The sequence below is a fragment of the Cyprinodon tularosa genome, unplaced genomic scaffold (assembly GCF_016077235.1).
Source record: "Cyprinodon tularosa strain WSP-4 unplaced genomic scaffold, ASM1607723v1 ctg160, whole genome shotgun sequence".
NCBI lineage: Eukaryota > Metazoa > Chordata > Actinopteri > Cyprinodontiformes > Cyprinodontidae > Cyprinodon > Cyprinodon tularosa.
Genome location: NW_024038438.1, coordinates 243,050 through 263,137, shown reverse-complemented (window position 1 = coordinate 263,137; position 20,088 = coordinate 243,050). Strand labels below are relative to the sequence as shown.

Sequence of the window (20,088 nt, the reverse complement as noted above, 5' to 3'; positions counted from 1 at the left end):
AGTGGGGCTGAAACTCTCTATCAGAACTTCTTCAGTATTCTGAGACTATCTCAATAAGATACAGGTGCTGGTCATAAAATTAGAATATCATGAAAAAGTAGATTGATTTCAGTAATTCCATTTAAAAAGTGAAACTTGTATATTATATTCATACATTACATACAAACTCATATATTTCAGATGTTTATTTTGTTTAATTTTGATGATTACAAATGACAACAAATGAAAATCTCAAATTCATCATATCAGAAAATTAGAATATTACTGAAGACCAATAAAAACAAAGGATTTATAGAAATGTTGGCCAACTGAAAAGTATGAACATGAAAAGTATGAGCATGTACAGCACTCAGTATTTAGTTGGGCCTCCTTTGGCCTGTATTACTGCAGCAATGCGGCGTGGCATGGAGTCGATCAGTCTGTGGCACTGCTCAGGTGTTATGATAGCCCAGGTTGCTCTAATAGTGGCTTTTAGCTCTTCTGAATTGTTGGGTCTGGTGTATTGCATCTTCTTCTTCACAATACCCCATAGATTTTCTATGGGGTTAAGGTCAGGAGAGTTTGCTGGCCAATTAAGAACAGGGATACCATGGTCCTTCAACCAGGTACTGGTAGCTTTGGCACTGTGTGCAGGTGCCAAGTCCTGTTGGAAAATGAAATCTGCATCTCCAAAAAGTTGGTCAGCTGCAGGAAGCATGAAGTGCTCTAAAACTTCCTGGTATGTGGCTGCGTTGACCCTGGACCTCAGAAAACACAATGGACCAACACCAGCAGATGACATGGCACCCCAAACCATCACTGACTGTGGAAACTTTACACTGGACTTCAAGCAACGTGGATGAAGTGCCTCTCTTCTTTTCCTCCAGACTCTGGGACCTTGATTTCCAAAGGAAATGCAAAATTTACTTTCATCAGAGAACATGACTTTGGACCACTCACCAGCAGTCCAGTCCTGTTTCTCTTTAGCCCAGGCAAGACGCTTCTGATGCTGTCTGTGGTTCAAGAGTGGCTTGACACAAGGAATGCGACAGCAGAAACCCATGTCTTTCATACGTCTGTGTGTGGTGGTTCTTGAAGCACTCACTCCAGCTGCAGTCCACTCTTTGTGAATCTCCCCCACATTTTTGAATGGGTTTTGTTTCACAATCCTCTCCAGGGTGCGGTTATCTCTCTTGCTTGTACACTTTTTTCGACCACATCTTTTCCTTCCCTTCGCCTCTCTATTAATGTGCTTGGACACTGAGCTCTGTGAACAGCCAGCCTCTTTAGAGATGACCTTTTGTGTCTTGCCCTCCTTGTGCAAGGTGTCGATGGTCGTCTTTTGGACAACTGTCAAGTCAGCAGTCTTCCCCATGATTGTGTAGCCTATAGAACTAGACTGAAAGACCATTTAAAGGCTTTTGCAGGTGGTTTGAGTTAATTAGCTGATTAGAGTGTGGCACCAGGGGCCATCAATTTTGAACCTTTTCACAATATTCTAATTTTCTGATATGATGAATTTGAGATTTTCATTTGTTGTCATTTGTAATCATCAAAATTAAACAAAATAAACATCTGAAATATATGAGTTTGTATGTAATGTATGAATATAATATACAAGTTTCACTTTTTAAATGGAATTACTGAAATCAATCTACTTTTTCATGATATTCTAATTTTATGACCAGCACCTGTATGGTTCCCTGTATGCAAGGGTTTCCTACACAGGCTCTAAACTAACCTGGTTGTCATCCTAGTGCCCCAGAGCAGGAAGAGGTTTTGAGACCTCCTTGACATTGGCATAAACAAGGTCCAGCATTTCATCACCTCTAAAGCAGGCAACATACTGGGTGAAAGTGGGGGGAGTGGAGGACAGGGAGACTTGATCAAAATACCCAGAGATTAGAGAAGGATCCTAAGTATGCTCTGTTTTGGACCAATGGTCCCAGTTAGTGCCACTAATTCATCCTCTCCCTTGGAAAGGGATCTCATATGTTCCATAATGAAGATAGACAGGTCTGTACTTTTTGTTATAGTTGGCAAAGCAGAGCTACTAAGAGCTAATTGCTGATCTCAAGTTTGAACAGTTTGGGGTGTGGCCACTCAGGCAAACAGTCTCACAGTGTGTCTGAGTTACATACGCTGTATTTTTTTATGATGTTAAAATGGTCTGTACATTGGACATGATATGGTGCACATTTTGGGATTTGTACACTCCTTTTGTTGTTCTAGACCTTCATCCTTATTTAGAATTAAATTTAGATCATTGAACACAGGGTGGAGAAACCCTGGTTTAGATAAAACAAGTTCTGCTTCACTGAGAAATAACAGAAATGTAGTGTTGTTAGACCCGAAAAGTGTAGTTATCTGGACGGGAGAGAATAATAAAAAGATTATAAAGGAAATAATTTTTTTGAAATAATGTAAAGATAACTCAAACTTTTGAGTTAGACTTTGCTGCATCGTCATGGAGTCATCAAGTCCTCATGTTATAGAGTTTGCTAGGAGAGTAAGTAGGGATATAAAGAGTAAATATCTCTCCTCTGCTATCCAGAGCAAGACAAGGCAGGCATTTAAAAACTGGTGACTAAAAGGACCTTAAGTAGCACTCATATGGAAGGTTAGGATGAGATCTAAAGCTACCATTGCCCCCCCACGAGTCGAGTCCCACCAACACACCACATCAGAACATTTATCTTTCATTCCTCTATGCCATCCATAAATGTTATCTACCAGTATACTGTATCAGCTCCTGCATCTGATTGCACAAGAAAACTGAGCCATATCTTAAGAAACTTTTCTCAGTAGGGTAAACCAGCACTGGCGTTTTCAATTGCAAGAACTCAAGGTTTGTGGGTGAGAGGAGGGGAGGTTCATGTGGTTTTGAGGAAGTGAATACATCCACTTTAGTTGTCAGCCGCCTTCATTCTCCCCTTTCTACCTCTCACATCCGCTTGATAACCACCCACATGTTAAAATCAAAATATCCTGCTCAGCAATGGGGGCTTTTTTCTGTCCGCAGCGTACACAAAATATGCCATTTATCTAACATAGATCCTGTTTTTGTCATCTAATTTAAAGGAAAATAGAGCTCATTGCTGAGCTAGATAAGTTGAATTCCTATCGATATAATGTTCGGCTATCTGATCTGCCTAAAGGTTAAAATGATATTCAGTTCTCAGCTGAATAATGGAGAATTTAAGATCTTCTAACTTTGTTGAACCTTTAATGTATATTTTAACTAATTCTTTGTATGTTTTTTGTGTGTTTCTTCTAGTAAATTATTTTGCTACCAATTATCTATTCCATTAGTGCTAAGAAGGTTTACAATATGGCCCCTAAATGAAAATAAAAACAACCCAAACAATAAACTTATGACACTGCTTTATGTCATTCTTTTGTTTCAGTTTCTTTTTGTTTTTCATGCAAATGAGTAAAAAAATAAAAATCAACACTTTAATTTGTAATTTCTAGCACCCTAGCAATTCAATTTTTCAGACTTAAAGAGGTTAATGCAGCTTAATTGGAGTGTTGTTGACCAGAATATTGAACAATGTTTGCCTTGAATTTACACTCAAATCTATCTGCCTAAAATTCACCCTAGAAGCATAATAAAAAACATTTTATAAGTCTTCAAAACACCGCTAGGTTAGATTACAAAATGGTTTTGGAGCTATACATAAAAGTGCATGTTAACAGCAACATAAGACATGTAACATATTCTTGATGATGGAACATTGCTCAAGAAAGAAAAAATTAAAAACTTCTTTATTTACCTTATATAAACTGTTTTTAGACATTTATTCATCTATCCCATTATCTGTCACTCTTTCATCTCTTTGTTGATCTGTCTTGCATATTTTCAGTTAACTTGTGTTCACTTTTGTCCTTGAAACCAGACTGAAATAAGAAGTCATTCTGGGACCTTGGTTTGGAAAGGCATTTTAGCAGATTATTCAATAGATATTGATATCATTAAATAAATACTTTTTTCATCTTTAAACTATTTAAACGCTGTTGTAACTTTATTCATACTAGCAAAAATAACTTTAAAACTGCCATATGTTGTTCTGTGAACAACCAACTTACTGTGTTATTACAACAAATTAAAATGTTATTCAAACTAAAATCGTAAACAAACACTTTTCACAGGTATTGATTAAATTTACAATAACTTTCATTCAGAATTTAGGAATTTACTGACCAATATATTTCAACTCAAAGTGAAACATATTTCATGTAAATACTCTGACTTAACAAATGAAACTTTACTTAACTAAGTTACTATGCACACATAGGAAACCTATCAATAAAATGATGCGGTGACATCACAGTTTGGCATATATTTTATGTTTGAGAAAAAAAGTTTGCTTTAAAGTGCACAGAATTAGCTCAAATGACCATTTATACTAATTTATATCATTTGGAAACCAATTCATAACATAAATCAAAAAGCTAAACATGACGTTTTTGGTAAAATAATATTTTTATTAAATAATTGACCTAATTCAGTGACTGTTAAGATAATTGATTCTTAACCTTTTGTTATAGGTCCTGAGCTAATAATAAAGATAAGACCCTTTTAGCATTTCAGCTTGGTTAGGCCTATGAACTACTAGCTACCAGACATGCAGGGACTCTTTGATAATATCTTAGCAATCAGATGTAATGAGCATATCAGGAAACATAAATGTTTGTGTCATATTAGTGTATTAAATTATTTTTAACCTTTTGAATCCTTATTAGAAATATTAAAATAAAGTGTGTCTTAACTTTGTAAGCAAAAGCTCAAAGCATGTTAGCATTAGGTGAGCTATCATCAGAGATGGGAAGTAACGAAGTACAAATACTTCGTTACTGTACTCAAGTAGATTTTTCTGATATTTTTACTTTACTTTACTACTTATTTTTATGACGACTTTTTACTTCTACTCCTTACATTTTTACACAAATATCTGTACTTTCTACTCCTTACATTTAAAAAAATTGGCTCGTTACTTTAGTTTTGAATCATTTCAATGGAGTTACCGTTATTATTTTTCACGTCATCAATACCAAATTCAATCTAATTGGATGGGAATCTACGTTGCATTTGACGCACCACTACAAGATGAATCCACAGATTCGGCGGTATTCATTCGCGGCAAATCATTGCAGCTTGGTGGCGTTAGCATAGTAGTATGGACGACGAGATGATTGAAAATGAACACAACGGAGATCTAGTCCTATTGGCAGACATCCATTTAAAATGTAGGCAAAGGCATGAAAAAAGTGGTTTCTACTTTTACTTTTATACTTTAAGTAAATTTACAAGCCTGTACTTTGTTACTTTTTACTTGAGTAAAGAAGTTTAATCAGTACTTCCACTTTTATCAGAGTATTTTTTAACACAAGTATCTGTACTTTTACTCAAGTACGGAAAGTCAGTACTTTTGCCATCTCTGCCTATCATACTGGTACTATTAACTCCGGTCTTCTTACTTGGATCAAAAAAAAAACATAGGAAATTATTAGAAATCAACATAAACCCAAATAGTTTTGCTGGAAACTCTTTCTCGAACATTGCCAAACTTGTAACCCCTGTTGATTTGGAAAGGTGAGGAATCTCCAAAGTTCAGGAAAACTTAGCCCTGACTGTATTGGAGGGTCTGGGTTCAGATGAGTTAGCCTGGAGGCTAGGTGTATCCTTTGTTGGTCTCCTGGTTCACCAAGTCTGGGAACTCTGAGTTACTCAGGTAGGCTCGGAGAGAATGTTCCAGACAGGCTGTTTTGTGGAAATCTGGTTTTGAAATAGCTTCTGAAACACTTAACTCAACTAGGCTAAAGTAGGCTTCGCCTGAATGAATGGAACAATAGAATTCAACTTTATTATCATTAAATTGTCACAAGAATGAAATTCTCTCTCTGCATTTAAAACATCCCTTTGGGAAGCAATGGGCTGTCATTGTACGGCGCCCGGGGAGCAGTGTGGGGGTTAAGGGTCTTGCTCAGGGACCCAGAGTGGCAGTCTGTGGGAGTGGGGCTTGAACTCAGAACCTCAGGGATCCAAGCGCAATACCCTAACGAGTAGGCTGCCACTTCATAGCTATACCAGTGATCCTTCCCAATGTGGTCTTTCTGGGCTCCCCACATGAGGAAAATATGTGTGGGGCTAATGGGGTCTTTATGCTAAGCACAGTTGTGGGGGCACCACATGTTGATGTGATGTGCCTGGGGGTCTAGATTGTGGAGCAAATCTGCATCTACGAGTTTTCAAATTTAATATAATTGCTTATAGCATGACATTGTGCAATAACTAAATATCTAAATTAGGCGTTTTTTTTACAAAAATTAAACAGAAAAGAAGGACTTACTATATTTCATATAATAAAGATGTAAGCACTACAAATGCACTACAAATGGCCTGTTTTCTTGAGTGGATGTGCTGAGTAGACCCTCGAAGTGTTAATTTTGTTCTTTTTTTGTCTTTGTTTTGAGTGTTTACCAAACAGTTTTAGTCGTAATCATCCAACAATTTAAATTTTTAGAGATTATAAGCAAATTGCTGCATTGTACATATATTTATATTGTCCTGTTATAAATAACATAATGCACCATAACGGATTTGCATTGGTAACCTCAAAACTGTTCATATTTCATGTGAAAGGCATTAGGTTAACCCAAGAGGTAGTGAGAGGAGACCCTAAATTAAAGAAGCTCCTCACATCAAAGAGCTACTCCAGCTTTCAGCTTAAACTGACACTTATGGAAATTGTGTTTTTGATCTTACATTTGTGATTTAATTTAGGCATCGAGGCAAGGCTGGTTGAAGCCCTTTTGATCATAAAAACATCTCGAACGCTGTTAAGGTTCTAATATGGACATGCACACAGCGATTCCATTTTAGGTAATGCTACTGCAGTCCAGATTTCACCAGCATCAAGGCATCACTGATTGGCTTTTAACAAGTGTTGGTTTGGTGATGGATACTAGACCTTGGTCACATTTTACAGAACATATGACACTGCATGAAAAGTGAGATTTTCGTCCCCGTAAACTCCCGCAGATCTGCCTGATTTTCGTCAGTTTCCGACAATTTGCAACCCGTGCTTGTCCGCGTTTGTCGTGCCACAAATTGTCGGAAACGGACTCTGACGTATGTGGAGAGTGATCAGCTGTACTAATGGCCCTAGTAGCATATGAATGCAGCAAACCCGCGCGGCTGGCCAGGTCTGGCTTGAATAACCTTCTCAGTATTGGCTGAAACCACTATTCTCAAACAAGTGAAATTGCTCGTGATTGGCAGCAAAACCACACGTGGCCACGCCAGGCTTTAATTTTCTTACTGAGTATTGGACGGAACCGCTTCCTTTTAAACAAGTAAAGTCGCTCGTGATTGGTTGGCATATATATATATATTTACATATATATTTATTCATATATATATTTATTCATTCATATATATATATATTCATATATTTATTCATTCATATATTTATTCATTCATATGCTGTGTATTTATGTTATCCTACACTACTACACAATTATTATGCTACCATCAAGGACATGAATGAATTTATACAGGAAATGAAGATTTGCCAGGAAGCTGTTTATGCAAAGAAAGAGCTTTATTAAAACACACCCAACTATATACAACGCGTATCCAAACACATGCGTATCTAAAAATTACAACTCCGTGAACGGTCCGTTTGCTTCCTCGGGGTTGGAGGTAACAGGCAGCATTCCCTCCGAGGCAGGTCCGATGTGCAGACGCCTACTGTGCGTGGCCCTGTACTTCGGCATCGCTTCTAACCGGGACTGCAGCTTAACACAGAGTTCAGTGAGATCCGGCCTACGAAATGGCGGCGACCGTACAATCCATCCAGAGACACCGCCGACGACGCCATCTTCTTCGTCGGACATGAGGTCGACGGTGGCGGACTTACAGAGTTCCACTTCCTCATCTGATAGCACACTCTGCCTCGCCTTCAGCAGCTGAAAAAAAAACAATGAATCAGCGCACTGCATATGGACACAACACATCTATCAATGCACCTGAAAAATAGTCACCAAATAAAGTCTTACTCTCTTTCTTCTGGCCCGACTCCGAGCAGATAGCCTGGCGGCCTCCGCACGCAGCGTGCTGGCTAGCAGCGTGTATCTGAAGCTCCTGCATACCGTCTCATAATACGTCTTACAGGCAGCTGGAAAACAATTAAATGAGAGTGGTATGAATAAAAAAAAAAATCAAACGCAAGTCACAGTAACAAGGAAGGAGAAAACATTAAAACAAGTCACTTACACACAATGTCGTCTTTATCAACATCGTGCAAATCCGAGCAAATAGGAGGTCACCGCCTCATTGTGAGGCGACTGTAGTCTGTGAAAAAAAAAAAAAAAGTACAGCTATGGTCGGTATCCATCCGTATCCATGTCCTTTTACCGCATATTCTTTAAACCTTACCCCTGCTCCGGTTCATAGCGCCTGCAATTAGTTTCCGAGTTGTTAAGACGGCATATTGCTTCCTGTGAATCACAAAAAATACACTTTAATAAAGCTTTAGGCTAGGCTGCTTTTAGCTTACCTAGCTAGGCTAGGTTGTCTTTAGCTTGCCTAGCTAAGCTAGGCTGCTTTAAGCATAGCTACCGGTAATCGAACATATATTTACCGCTAGCGTGGCGTTGTTCACCCGTCTTCTCTTCCTCGAGTTCGTATATCCTGCAAAGTTGCTCGACTGCAGAGCCGCCATCTTGTCCTCTATGGACTACAACCTGGAGCGCATCGAATTCTCCAGCTGAGTGAGGCGTTCATTCATGTCGGCAGTATGTTGGGCAAGCTGACGAGACAGTCCGCTGATAGCAATCAGCAGTTTCTTCTCGTCAGTCTGCGGGCTGGCCGAAAGTTGTGGACTAAGAGCAGTAGGAGGCGAGTTGAACGCGAGACGTCGTGCAGCCATTGTTCACGTAACAACAAAATACAAACACGGTAAATGGAGATGAAGTTCTTCTAAGTGTAGTAACACAAACATGTCTGCTAATATGCTGGTCTCGCGAGAAGTCGTAGTGCACAAAAGCTCACACGTGATTGGACGATGGGGCCGAAGGCTCATCAGGCTCCTCCAATCACATACGACGTCATTGTTATACGGAAGGACTCGCGAGAAGAGCTTGCGTCGCTCCATTCTGGAAGGTGGCGGTAATGCACCTATAAATTGTTTGCAATTGCAATTGTTTGTCTCCATAAGATTGAATTTGAGCAGGTGGACATTAGAGATAATAAATGCAACAACAAGTTTTTGAATCAATATTCTATAAATAATATGTACCCAGGAAGATCAAAAAGCACAGCTCTCTAACAAAATTTTAAGAAATCTATGATAGTCAAAATTAGGACAAATTATTTGAAATTCCCAATTCCTCGTAAATATAAAGAATTACAATTTAAAATAATAAATAACATATATCCTTCAAATGAGTTTTTAAGAGAGAGATTTAAGTTTAATGTTGAGAATTGTGGCTTTTGTACAACTCAATTGGAAACAACTAAACATCTTTTTTATGAATGTAAAGAAGTATTAAACTTATGGGATCAACTTCGAACCTTTCTGTCTTCTAAAACAATAAATTTAGATTTTATTTCCTGGCAAAACATTCAATTCGGTCCATTAAAGAAAAAAAATTTGGAATTTTTAATCAATATTCTAATAATTGTAACAAAGTATTATATCCATAAATGTCGCTATGCAAAATGCTCCCTCTCAATCTCTGCTCTCAAAAATGAACTTTCCCTTTTCAAAAGATGTCTGAGAAAGATGCAGAATTTAAATGCAATTAAATTGTTTGAGTTAATTGAAGAATTTCAGTTGGTAGTCCCCACTGATTAATTTACTTTAAACCCTATTATTATTTTATTTATTTTTATTTATTTTATTTTATACTTTGTTCCAGCCTGTGCATTTAATTTTATTTTTCAAAAGCAGGAGTTGTGATATTTCTTCTTGTATTGAAATATTTGTTATTGACTTGTTGTTTGAGATTGTTATTGTTTTCTTATATATTCAATAACAAAAAAAAAAAAAAAGTGGAAATCTAAAAAAAAAAATTAACCATTACAGCCAACTGATTCTGATTAAAACTAATTTTTGAAGTAAATTATTATGTGTATTTTCTTTTACATAACATTTGCATACACAGTAATCTAGCGTACTTTAATTAAATAAATCAATTCAAGCTAAAATGTAAGAGTCTATAATTAGGCTATACTGGGCCTGATCTATTTCTACCATCTATTTGGAGGATATTTATTGCCACACTTTGGGCCACTTAAAACCAATTTAGCATGCTGACCTATGACCTTATGACCACAGTGTACCAATCTTCTGATGGCTACTTCCAACAGGATAATGCGCCATGTTATAAAGTGAATCATCTCAGAATCATTTCTTGAAACTTTTCCACTTAAGTAATTGTGAATTGAGCATATTGACAGACAACATTTTATTTTTTATCTTAAATGCAAATTAAAAAAAAAATAATTACTGCTCTAAATGTATTGCTCTGTCAGCTAAAGATCTGTTTTGGTCTCTATACTTTAATTAAATAAATCAATTCAAGCTAAAATGTAAGGGGCTATACCTGATCTCTTTGTATCAGAGATTTTCTTACCCAGGGTTGCAGGGGGGGTAAAACCCCCCCTGCAACCCTGGTTTGCATTTGTATAGCTCACAGCATGTTCATTTACATGTTAAAGCCTCCCCTAGAATTCCATGGCGGGGAGGCATGGGGGGAACACTGCCTAAGAAATTCCACGTCAATTTCTGACAATTTACGGGAGTTTACGGCAAGGCCTGCAAATTGCCGTAAACTGCCGCTAACCTGAAGTTCCACGACAATCTACAGTGCCGTATATTGACGAAAATCCCACTTTTCATGCAGTGTGAAGTCACATATTAGAGAAAAGTGTCAAGTTTACAATAAAAAGTAAAAAAACAGTCTTACCACAGATCCAGTGTTTTGCTGCCTTTGTATTAGCTATGTATTTCTATGCCTTCATAATTAATAATGGTGTAAATGACATACAAAACTTGATATTGGTGTCAATACATGTAAATCTGGCGCTCTCTCTAAATTAACCCTGCAGGAATAGGCAAGAATTTTATAAGTCATAACTGCTTGTTGCATCCTTGCTGGGGTTCAGGGTCAAAGATGTGCAGTTGTACAACTGTGCATCTATTTGGAATGGAGCCAGCAACAACTTATTTGTATTAGAGTTTTGTTCAGGTTGCTTCCTGATAACTTACAGAACTGATTCAGTCAAGCTTCTTTGTGTCTTATTTATTTATTTGACAACTGGCACTTTCTGTGTTTCACTATTTTCATGTTAAAGCAACACTCCCACTGCCCCTTTGTAATTACAGCAGGTAATTCCAACCCCCAGCCACCCACCTTTGCATTTGAAACCTGACTTGCAGCACGCCAACACGACATTCCTGCCACGACTAAATGCAATTACAGCATACCGTGACCCGGGACTTCCTGCAGAGCCTTGCAGGCACAGTTTTATCGTCCCTAAATTGTAGGGGTTTGTCTACAATGTCAGGGTTGAGTTCTGTTGAGTTTGAGCTCAAGTAGTTTTTGATGGGTGTAGAGAGGTCCCCAAAAGTATCAGTTTGCATCTGTGTGCTCCCATGGTGCTTCACATCCGTTTTATCCTCGTTGCTTGCGTTTGGTACCCAATGGACTATACAGTTGGATTCATTTTGCAAGAAGTTGTTAGTTGTACAGTTGTGACCAATTTGCACATGTGTTTGTTTAATACTACACAAACAGGGCGTCTACATGTGTTTGAACACTCTGTGTGTGTCTATGTGTGCTGATTGACACGAAAACCCAGCTGGGGTGGCTTGCCTCTTAAACGTTTGATTACACCCGAACTTCCTGGCAGAAGGAGGGAGGGAGGCGGTACAGAGGTCTGGATCTGCTGAGCACAAATGAGCAGAGCAGATGTTGGCCAGATGTGGCCAAGAGGAGAAGAAGAGGAAAGGGGAAGGGGGGGGGGGGTTGAAAGATGAAGAGAAGAAAGGAAAAAGAAATGAACCCGGATAGCAAAGTATACCGTTTGCCACACTGACAGCTTTGTTCTCTTCTTTCTCACTTAAGTGGAGACTTCCCTCCTCCTTCTTCTTTCTTTAAACACATTCCTCCTGCCTTCTTCTCCTCCCTCCATCAGCCTTCATTTACTGCCTCCTTAAAAATCTCTCTTTGAAGTGAGGACAACATGCAGGAAGCAAGCCGGAATCGATTGCTCCATGCATTAGGTCAGGAATGTGTGACAGCCTCCTCCTCCCCATCCTTTCTTTCTTTCCCATCCGTCAGACATATCTCTCAATAATTTCTCCTTCTGTTCCTCCTGATGTGCCATTAGAGATCACTACTATTGCCCAACTTTGGCTTAGTTTCTGCAGATCATCAGCTTATAACCTTACTTTAAAGTTCATTCATTTGATTCTTATTAAAAATAGCTGGGTTTTACTGATTCAAACATTTAAAACCTTTTTTTTTATGTTTTTCAAAAAGTTGATTTTTGATTCATGTTAGATTGTGAACCTTTTATGAGCTAAGCTAAAGTTAGCTTCACTATTTACATTGCTGAAAGCGAGGCTTGAATGAACTATCCTCTACAGCTAAACACAAACATTTATCTTTCTAATCAGTTTGCTGGATGTTAGATATAAAGTCTGAATTTTACCCTTTTATATGACACTGATTAGCGTGAAGGTGCTCTGCTTACGTCACTAGCTGCAACTAGGGAATAAACAGCGCTGTCTAAGGAGACGAGATTCCCCGAAAAGTAGCCGATCACAGGTAGTTTTTACTCTGTCAGGTTGGTTTCTCCCTCAAAGCGACAGAAGTTGACATTAGTTCATAGAATCAGGTCCATGTGATTGGCATGTGATATATGGTAATTAAATCTTAATGCCATGCATAAAAAATTCAAAATCTACCTGAAGAATAGTTTACATGCATGTGTTTTAAAATAAAACTGCTCTTATGTTTATTATGCATGTGCACTTTTGGCAGATTCTCTCTGCATAGATTTTGGTCTGAGCTTTCTGAGGTGAAGCCCAGCCCCTCATCTGAGCTCTGTAAATGTAATGATCAGAAAGGAGGCACGAACATTATATGTGGCAATTCTTTTCAGATTTTCTTTTAAATAAAAAAAATTTAAATTATGTCCTTCATTATTTCTTTATTAGATGTTTGGAATTTGTCTACAGCATGATGATACTTGGGAAAGTTCAAGTTGCATTCCTTAACAAGACACTCTAGTTGGATAAAAAAAAGATTTTTCTCTGTGTCCCTCCTTCAGGTGGTGAAAAAGGATCCCTCATTTTGTCGTTTATTTTAATATGCCTTACTAAAGTAAAATTCCTAACAAAGCAAAAAAAAAAAAACTATGAAAAATTGCTTTTTTTTTACCTGAAAATAGTTGCAAGGCATTTAAGTTTTATGAGAAATGCTGTTAAAGAGGGACTATTTAATATCTTCATGTCCTACAATAAAACCTGCAGTTGTCTTTGTGGTAAATCAGCTGTGAGGTTGTTAGTTTTTATTTCTTATTAAGAAAATCCCATTTTCTTAGGTGCTCAGAAAAGTTTAGGTAAAATATAATATGGTTTGAAGTAATTTACTTCTCTATGCAATAAATCACCTCAGTGTTTCTGAAGAAAGTGTTATAGAAAAATGGATTAGATAAACTTATTTTTGTGTGTTCTAGCAAAATAAGACATCAGCTCTCTCCAGTCCAGTAAATTACAACAGACTCAGAGTCTGCTCCAGGGCAAAGCAGGAACCATGTTTTTCCAACTTCGCAACTATTTGTGGCCAAAGGTGGGTGGAGTACCCAAAAATTTTACTCGTGTAAGAGTAGCACTACTTCTTCGCATTTTTACTGAAGTAAAAGTAAAATGTAATGATTGAAGCTGTCGCTGAAGTAAGAGAAAAAAAAGGCTACTCAGTTACTTAGATACTGCCCTGTTTACATTAGATTTACTACTCTAGAAATTATTCAGTGTTAAAAAGATAAATATATTGGTGTTTCAAACAATGATAAAGTAATAATATAGATCAATTAGACAATACCTATTTCTGGTGGAAGAAACAAGTTTATTTTGTTATAAGACATTAACCGGGCCAGGTGATACAACGTATACTCGTCTTATCAGTCTCGCTAAGAGCAAATAAAGCTGGAATACAAAGACGGGTCTAACAGGGTCACCCTCATGAGATTAGAACCAATCAGATAACTACGGATGTGACTCCAACCAACGCGCTCTGTTTTTTGTATTTTATTTTGGTCCGTGGAACATGCCAAGCCGAAAATAGAAAACACATCCTTTTTTTTATGAAATGACACTAAAGATATCTATTGTTGAGGTTTTAAAGTTGCATAATTCTAACTTTAGACATTAGAAAGGCCATCATTAAAACATTGCTTCGTTGCTGTTGCCATCTTGCTGTTGTGCTAGCAGAAAGGCGCTGAGAGTGATGCATCATAAAGTCCCAAACCGTGATTGGTTAATGGCGGTTTACCAGACTGAATCCAGCTCCGTGTAATTCAGTCTGGCTTGGCCGGGCTGATAAGACTTATCAATACTTAAAGTGTTAAAATAGGTTGAAATAGGGTAAGTTCAGTGCATCAACAAGACTGTAAACTGTATACTGAATTTTTATTGATCTCGATATTACCCTGCTTGATCAGCAGATAGAAAAGAACCTGAAATCCATGAAGCTTGAGTAAAAAACAAAGTCTAATTTGAGTATAAGCTGTAGGTTTGTGTCTCTGTTGATTCTTTTTTTTTTTTTTTTAACAAGCTTGTTTTTTATTGAGTGAATTACTCAAAATGAGTAGAGTGCCTTGAAATTTTACTCAAGAGTATAGATAACTCATGATATTCTCACTTGAGTAAAAGTGAAAAAAGTCTAAAACTGCTAAAAGTATTTTGTTAATTTTTTCAAATAGAAATGTAAGCTAATGTAACCGAGTAACTAGTTATTACCCAGAGTATAGCACATTAAAACCTGGATGTTTTTCCAGACCTTGCTGTATGTCTATATAGGTGCACAAATAAAGGCAAAACAGTGCAACTTTCTGAACATCTGGACTTTCAAACAGTCCACCAGAGCCGTTAAAGCCTCTTAACTTACACCAGGGAAGTATTTAGACTTTATTGAGAACCAGCGGCATTGTCCCAACTTTTCAGAAAGCTCCTCTTAAAGAGAAACCCGCTGCTTGGGTGCAGATGTATGACCTAGCCATCACCACCTGGATGGTGATGCAAATGTTCTATGAGAATGATGTGATTGATTTAGTTACACCTATTTGAAATCTCGTGTGCATTTGGTCACTGACAAAACATTGATTTAACATTGACCGATGGCAAACTGGCTTCTTTCAAAGGCTTTTAATCCATACTCTAATTGGCTTTACCCAAAGGGTGGCATGTTAACAATAGGAAATGTGATTTGCCCTCAGGATACTGTGTTCCAGTCCTGGTTTGACTTTCACCTGTTAAACATAAAGTTTTACAATTTCCTGAGATCCTAATTAAAGGTTTGTGTGAGATTTTATCTTTCTGTTTTGTTAAAACCTAACAGACATTCAGTAAAATAGATCCTCCGTCCATCTTATCTTCTGGCTTAAGAGGACAGACTGAGCTACTACCCTAGAAAAGAAGAAAAAGGGATTCCTAGAAAAACAGCAGATGGATGTATTGTAGTCCCTTTTTTGAGAACTGATCTTTCTATTCTATAAAATTTTTTAAATGAAAAGTTATAATATATTCATATTTCAGGTGTCCCTTATAAAAAAATACTTTTAGGCAGATTAGGCCTTCCAATTATCTGTGGAAAAGTGTAGGTAATGGTAGGTTGTTCATCTAAGGGTTAACAGCTGGATTTTGGGGGGTGAATTGATTGAGGCATCTCATAACATGAACTACGCAGCTGGTAGACCGAGTCACATCCTATTTCTGAAGGTATACAGATTAAAAAAACTTGCCTGCATTACTTACAAATCCCAACTGGGTGATTTTTGTTTGACAAAAGGGCTGAACCCTTTAGGAACATATGAAATGTGATTAGTTTTATAAATGCTTTGATAGTAAAACCCCAACGATATTTTTATTCTGAAACCACTGTGGTAAAAAACAGTAAAGACATTTGATTTGAGGTCCTACCCTGGTCCTACAATTATTAGCAACAAACTGTACGAAACAGTCCTCTTAAGTTTGTTTTCTAGTGTTTTTCATAAAGCTGTTTTGTGTCCTCATATAAATATCCTTATTGTGATTTCTGAATACAAAGTATTCAGCTGCACTGTATTATGGGTTATAAGTTAGCTAACTCGATGATAGCTGAGTTCAGTAGTGTCCAGCCACTAAACGGTTTCTTTTTTGTCGCACACACAGACAGATTTCCTGGCACTTCATGACAGTGGTTCAAAAGTAGAAGAGTGGACCGGGGGTGAAAGTACCAACTGGGCAGGGTCAAATTCTGGGAACCAGAGCGGCTCAGACGGTGCAGGAAGAGGAAGGAGGAAAGAAGAGGACACGGCACAGAACCACCCACTGGAGGTCCTCTCAGGTCATCCATCAAGTCTGGATTTCACCCTGCAGCACATTGTTCAACAGCTGGATGTTCTCACGCAGGTCAGCTATGAGGATGCTTTAGCTTCGAAGAGCAAATTTTCTGTCTGTCCTTTGAACTCTCATTGTTGTTTGGAATAGTTTTAGTCATTTCTCACTTGATTTGGTTTGATTGATGGAGTTGAAACAAATCAAGCGAAGTGCTGCTTGATCTAGCTGCCTAAGCTTTCATCATCACTTGAATTGATGTCTTTTCTTCATATTAGTTCATTAATTCATACCTCTTTAACTTTATTTTGTCATGTTTGAACAACAACCATGTAATTCCTAAGGATTTGATGCAAAACACTAACAAAGAACTGAGTAAAGGTAAACCTCAAAGTTATGTGATGCTTTCTTTTGTTTTTTGGGGGGTTTTTTTCCGGATAAAGTACAGGAGAAAAAGTCCGGGATGCAAATAATCAAAGGTTTTTGAGCTAGAAAACTTATGATAGTGTTTTGTTGGACTATTTCAATCATTTTAGTACATCCTATGTCAGACCTTGGTATGTATTAGGAGCATTTTTTGGCTGCTATCACTCCACGGAATAGGAACTACTGTCTAAAAAGATTGGGGGACTCAGTAGATTTTTCTGTGGTGGCTGCGATGAGCCAGGTCTCAGTAAATAGCATAATCCAGCTTTACTTCACATACAGTAGCTCTCACCTGACTATAATGATCATGTTTGCTTTGTCCCATACATGAAATCTGGCAAACTGCTTTCTTTAAGTCACACTTCAAAAAAAGGCAGGTCCATTTTGTGCTGCCGACAGGATTTCATGCTTTGGCTGGAGATTTCTTTAGCTCCTCCAGAGCTGGATTGGCCTCTTGTTTGCTTCAGTTAATAAAGCATTCCTTGCCCAGTCTTTCAGTTTAAGGGGGTGGTTTCAACGCATTAGACTTACCGCTTTGCAATTTTCTTCAGTTTCCAACATGAGATCTAAAAAGCTCTGGGGAACTCCATAGATTTGTCTGGAATGGCAGGATTAAGCCAGGTCTCGGTGAAAATCAAAATGCTAACTAACTCTAAAGGACTATACTCCTGTAGCAGTGTGTCGTGGTGAGCTTGTCGCAGATATGTTTGATTTATGCCCAATATTGAACCGTGGTCTGCGCTCTCTTATATATACCATGCCACAACGCAAGAGGGAAAACCACGATCTAGCTGTGGTTCTAGATACGGCCAAGGAGGTGAGGAAATGGGGGCAAGTTTGTGCCACAACAGAGGGACAAGAGGGCAAAAAAGAGCAGGGATCCAGGGGGAAAAAGGATCCCAGCGTTCTCGCGCACCTCGCTCTTCTAGCTGAGTCTTCATTGTTCTAATTCTTTATTCATGTTTTTTAACAACCCTTTGAGGTCCCCAGAACATAGCTGAAATTAAACTGCAATCAAGAGACTCCTGACTTTAATTTTCTTATTCCAGTATGTAGTCTCATTGTGAGTAGTTTTGGCTAAGGTAAATGAGAAAATAAAGTCGTAAACATGGCCTCCTCGGTCTCTTCTGCATCTCTAGCTTTTACTTCATTTTCCAGAACAATGACTAGACTGATTCTAGGCCATCCAACTTCCTTCTGCTCTGTAATTATTCTGTGACGGCTGCATAATTACTGCCACCATCCCTCACCCCACCCCCCTCGTTCTCCTTGCAGACTGTTTCTGTGCTTGAAGAGCGTCTCACCCTAACAGAGGACAAGATGAAGGAGTGTCTCCAGTATCAATCTCAGATCCTGAAGGACATGCAGGCACCAGGAGAGAGGCACAGGATGGAAAGCAAAGGGACAGATGAGTCCCCTGCTAATTTCACTTAAAGCTGGCACCCTCCCTCTGAGGCACAAACACGGGGATATTCTCTGCTTTATGACTGTTAAGAACTTGTACTGTTGTGTGTGTGCGCATGAAACACCGTGGTGGTCTACATCTTGGGTCAGTGGGTTAATCAGGAATCTGGCAGAAGTCAGAGTGATTTATTGTGCATCTCAGTGTGTGTGTGGGTCACCAACATGTTTCTTTTGTGTCTTTGGTCACCTCTGACTGATATTCAGCATTACAGCCAGCAGCAATTTATCTGCGGCTGCGCAGATATGAAGCGGTATAACCTGCTGTGAAAACAGGCCATCTGCTGCATCACCTCTTATTCCAAGCATTTAAATTTGGTTCCTCTAAAATAAATGGATGTTTTAGCAGTTTCCTGCTTTAGAAATATATGTTGTTGTTTTTTTTTATTTTTTATTTTTTGTATATTTGTTAATGTAAAATTCTGATTTATAGAACTACTAAACTCTGCACATATCACCTAAGATGTAACAACTGCAATTTTTATTTATGTATTGATAAATAAAATGCTTTATTTCACTTTTTTAAGAGTAATTTCTGTCAAACCCCCTTTACTTAGATTGTTTACAGTCAAGCATAAAATTATTCCTATAATATACAATATTACCATTTTTGAATGCAGTCCTAAATTATTTCTGATTTACAGTCTTTAAGAGAAACCAAAGTTAGGGTTGTTAAAGGAGAGACTTTTAAAACACTGAATTAAAGCCCAGGTTGCTTTGATAGAGACCCTAGGGTCAACTGCATTGCTGGGTCTGCTCTTTCACCTTCCTCTTTACTATATTCTATATTGGTTTTAGGTCCGATCGGACTGTTGAGAATAAAACATTTGTAAAAAAGAAACTTGGAAAAAAAAATAGCAAAAAATTTTAAACACTAGAAATATGAAACCATTCACATTCAACAACCAGATGTTAACTTTACAGTTGCAAGAAAACTGTGAAATAGTCACTATCAGCTAATAAAATCACAAGCCAACGGATAGCAGTTTACAGCTATTAACTTCAAATATTGCATTTCTCTACATCCTCTCAACATCCTTCAACATGACAGGTTTGGCAGTGGGTGAGTGATGTTGTGGGGTGGCATTTCTTTAGAGGTCAACACAGTCCTCCATGTGCTCGCCAGAGGTAGCATGACTGACATTAGGTACCAAGATGAGATCCTCAGACCCCTTGTAAGAGCATATGCTTCTGCGGTCGGCCCTGGGTTCTTCCTGATGCAGGACGATACTAGACCTCATGTGGCTGGAGCGTATCAGCAGTTCATGCAAGATGAAGGCATTGAAGCTATGGAGTGGCCTGCCTGTTCCCCAGAGCTAAATCTGATTGAGCACCTCTGGCACCTCATGTCTTGATCCATCCAACCCAATAAGGTTACAATGGATGCTGTTGTCCAGGTCTTTGAGGCGATCCTTCAGGAGACCATCTGCCAACTTAAGTGAGACTCCAAATCCAGGACTTCATTGGTGATGTATTAGATTTTCATTGAGGACTTGTGTGTAATTTCTTTATACAGAACAAAGTATTCAATAAGTACATTTCATTCATTCAGATCTAGTGTCAGAGTGTTCCCTTTATTCAATGAGCAGTGTTTTTACATGTTTTACAT

The 20,088-nt window shown here is 38.1% G+C and overlaps 1 protein-coding gene across 1 annotated transcript in view; it reads left to right on the top strand.

Annotated features, from left to right (window-relative positions):
• Nucleotides 1-18,966, top strand: part of poc1b (POC1 centriolar protein B) — an 83,933-nt gene extending 64,967 nt beyond the window's left edge. The window contains exons 11-12 of the mRNA XM_038280463.1: nt 16,428-16,667; nt 18,294-18,966. Of these exons, the coding sequence (XP_038136391.1) occupies nt 16,428-16,667; nt 18,294-18,452 (399 nt within the window). The 3' untranslated portion in view covers nt 18,453-18,966. The remainder of the gene's footprint in view (nt 1-16,427; nt 16,668-18,293) is intronic.
• The last annotated feature ends 1,122 nt before the right edge of the window (nt 18,967-20,088 follow it).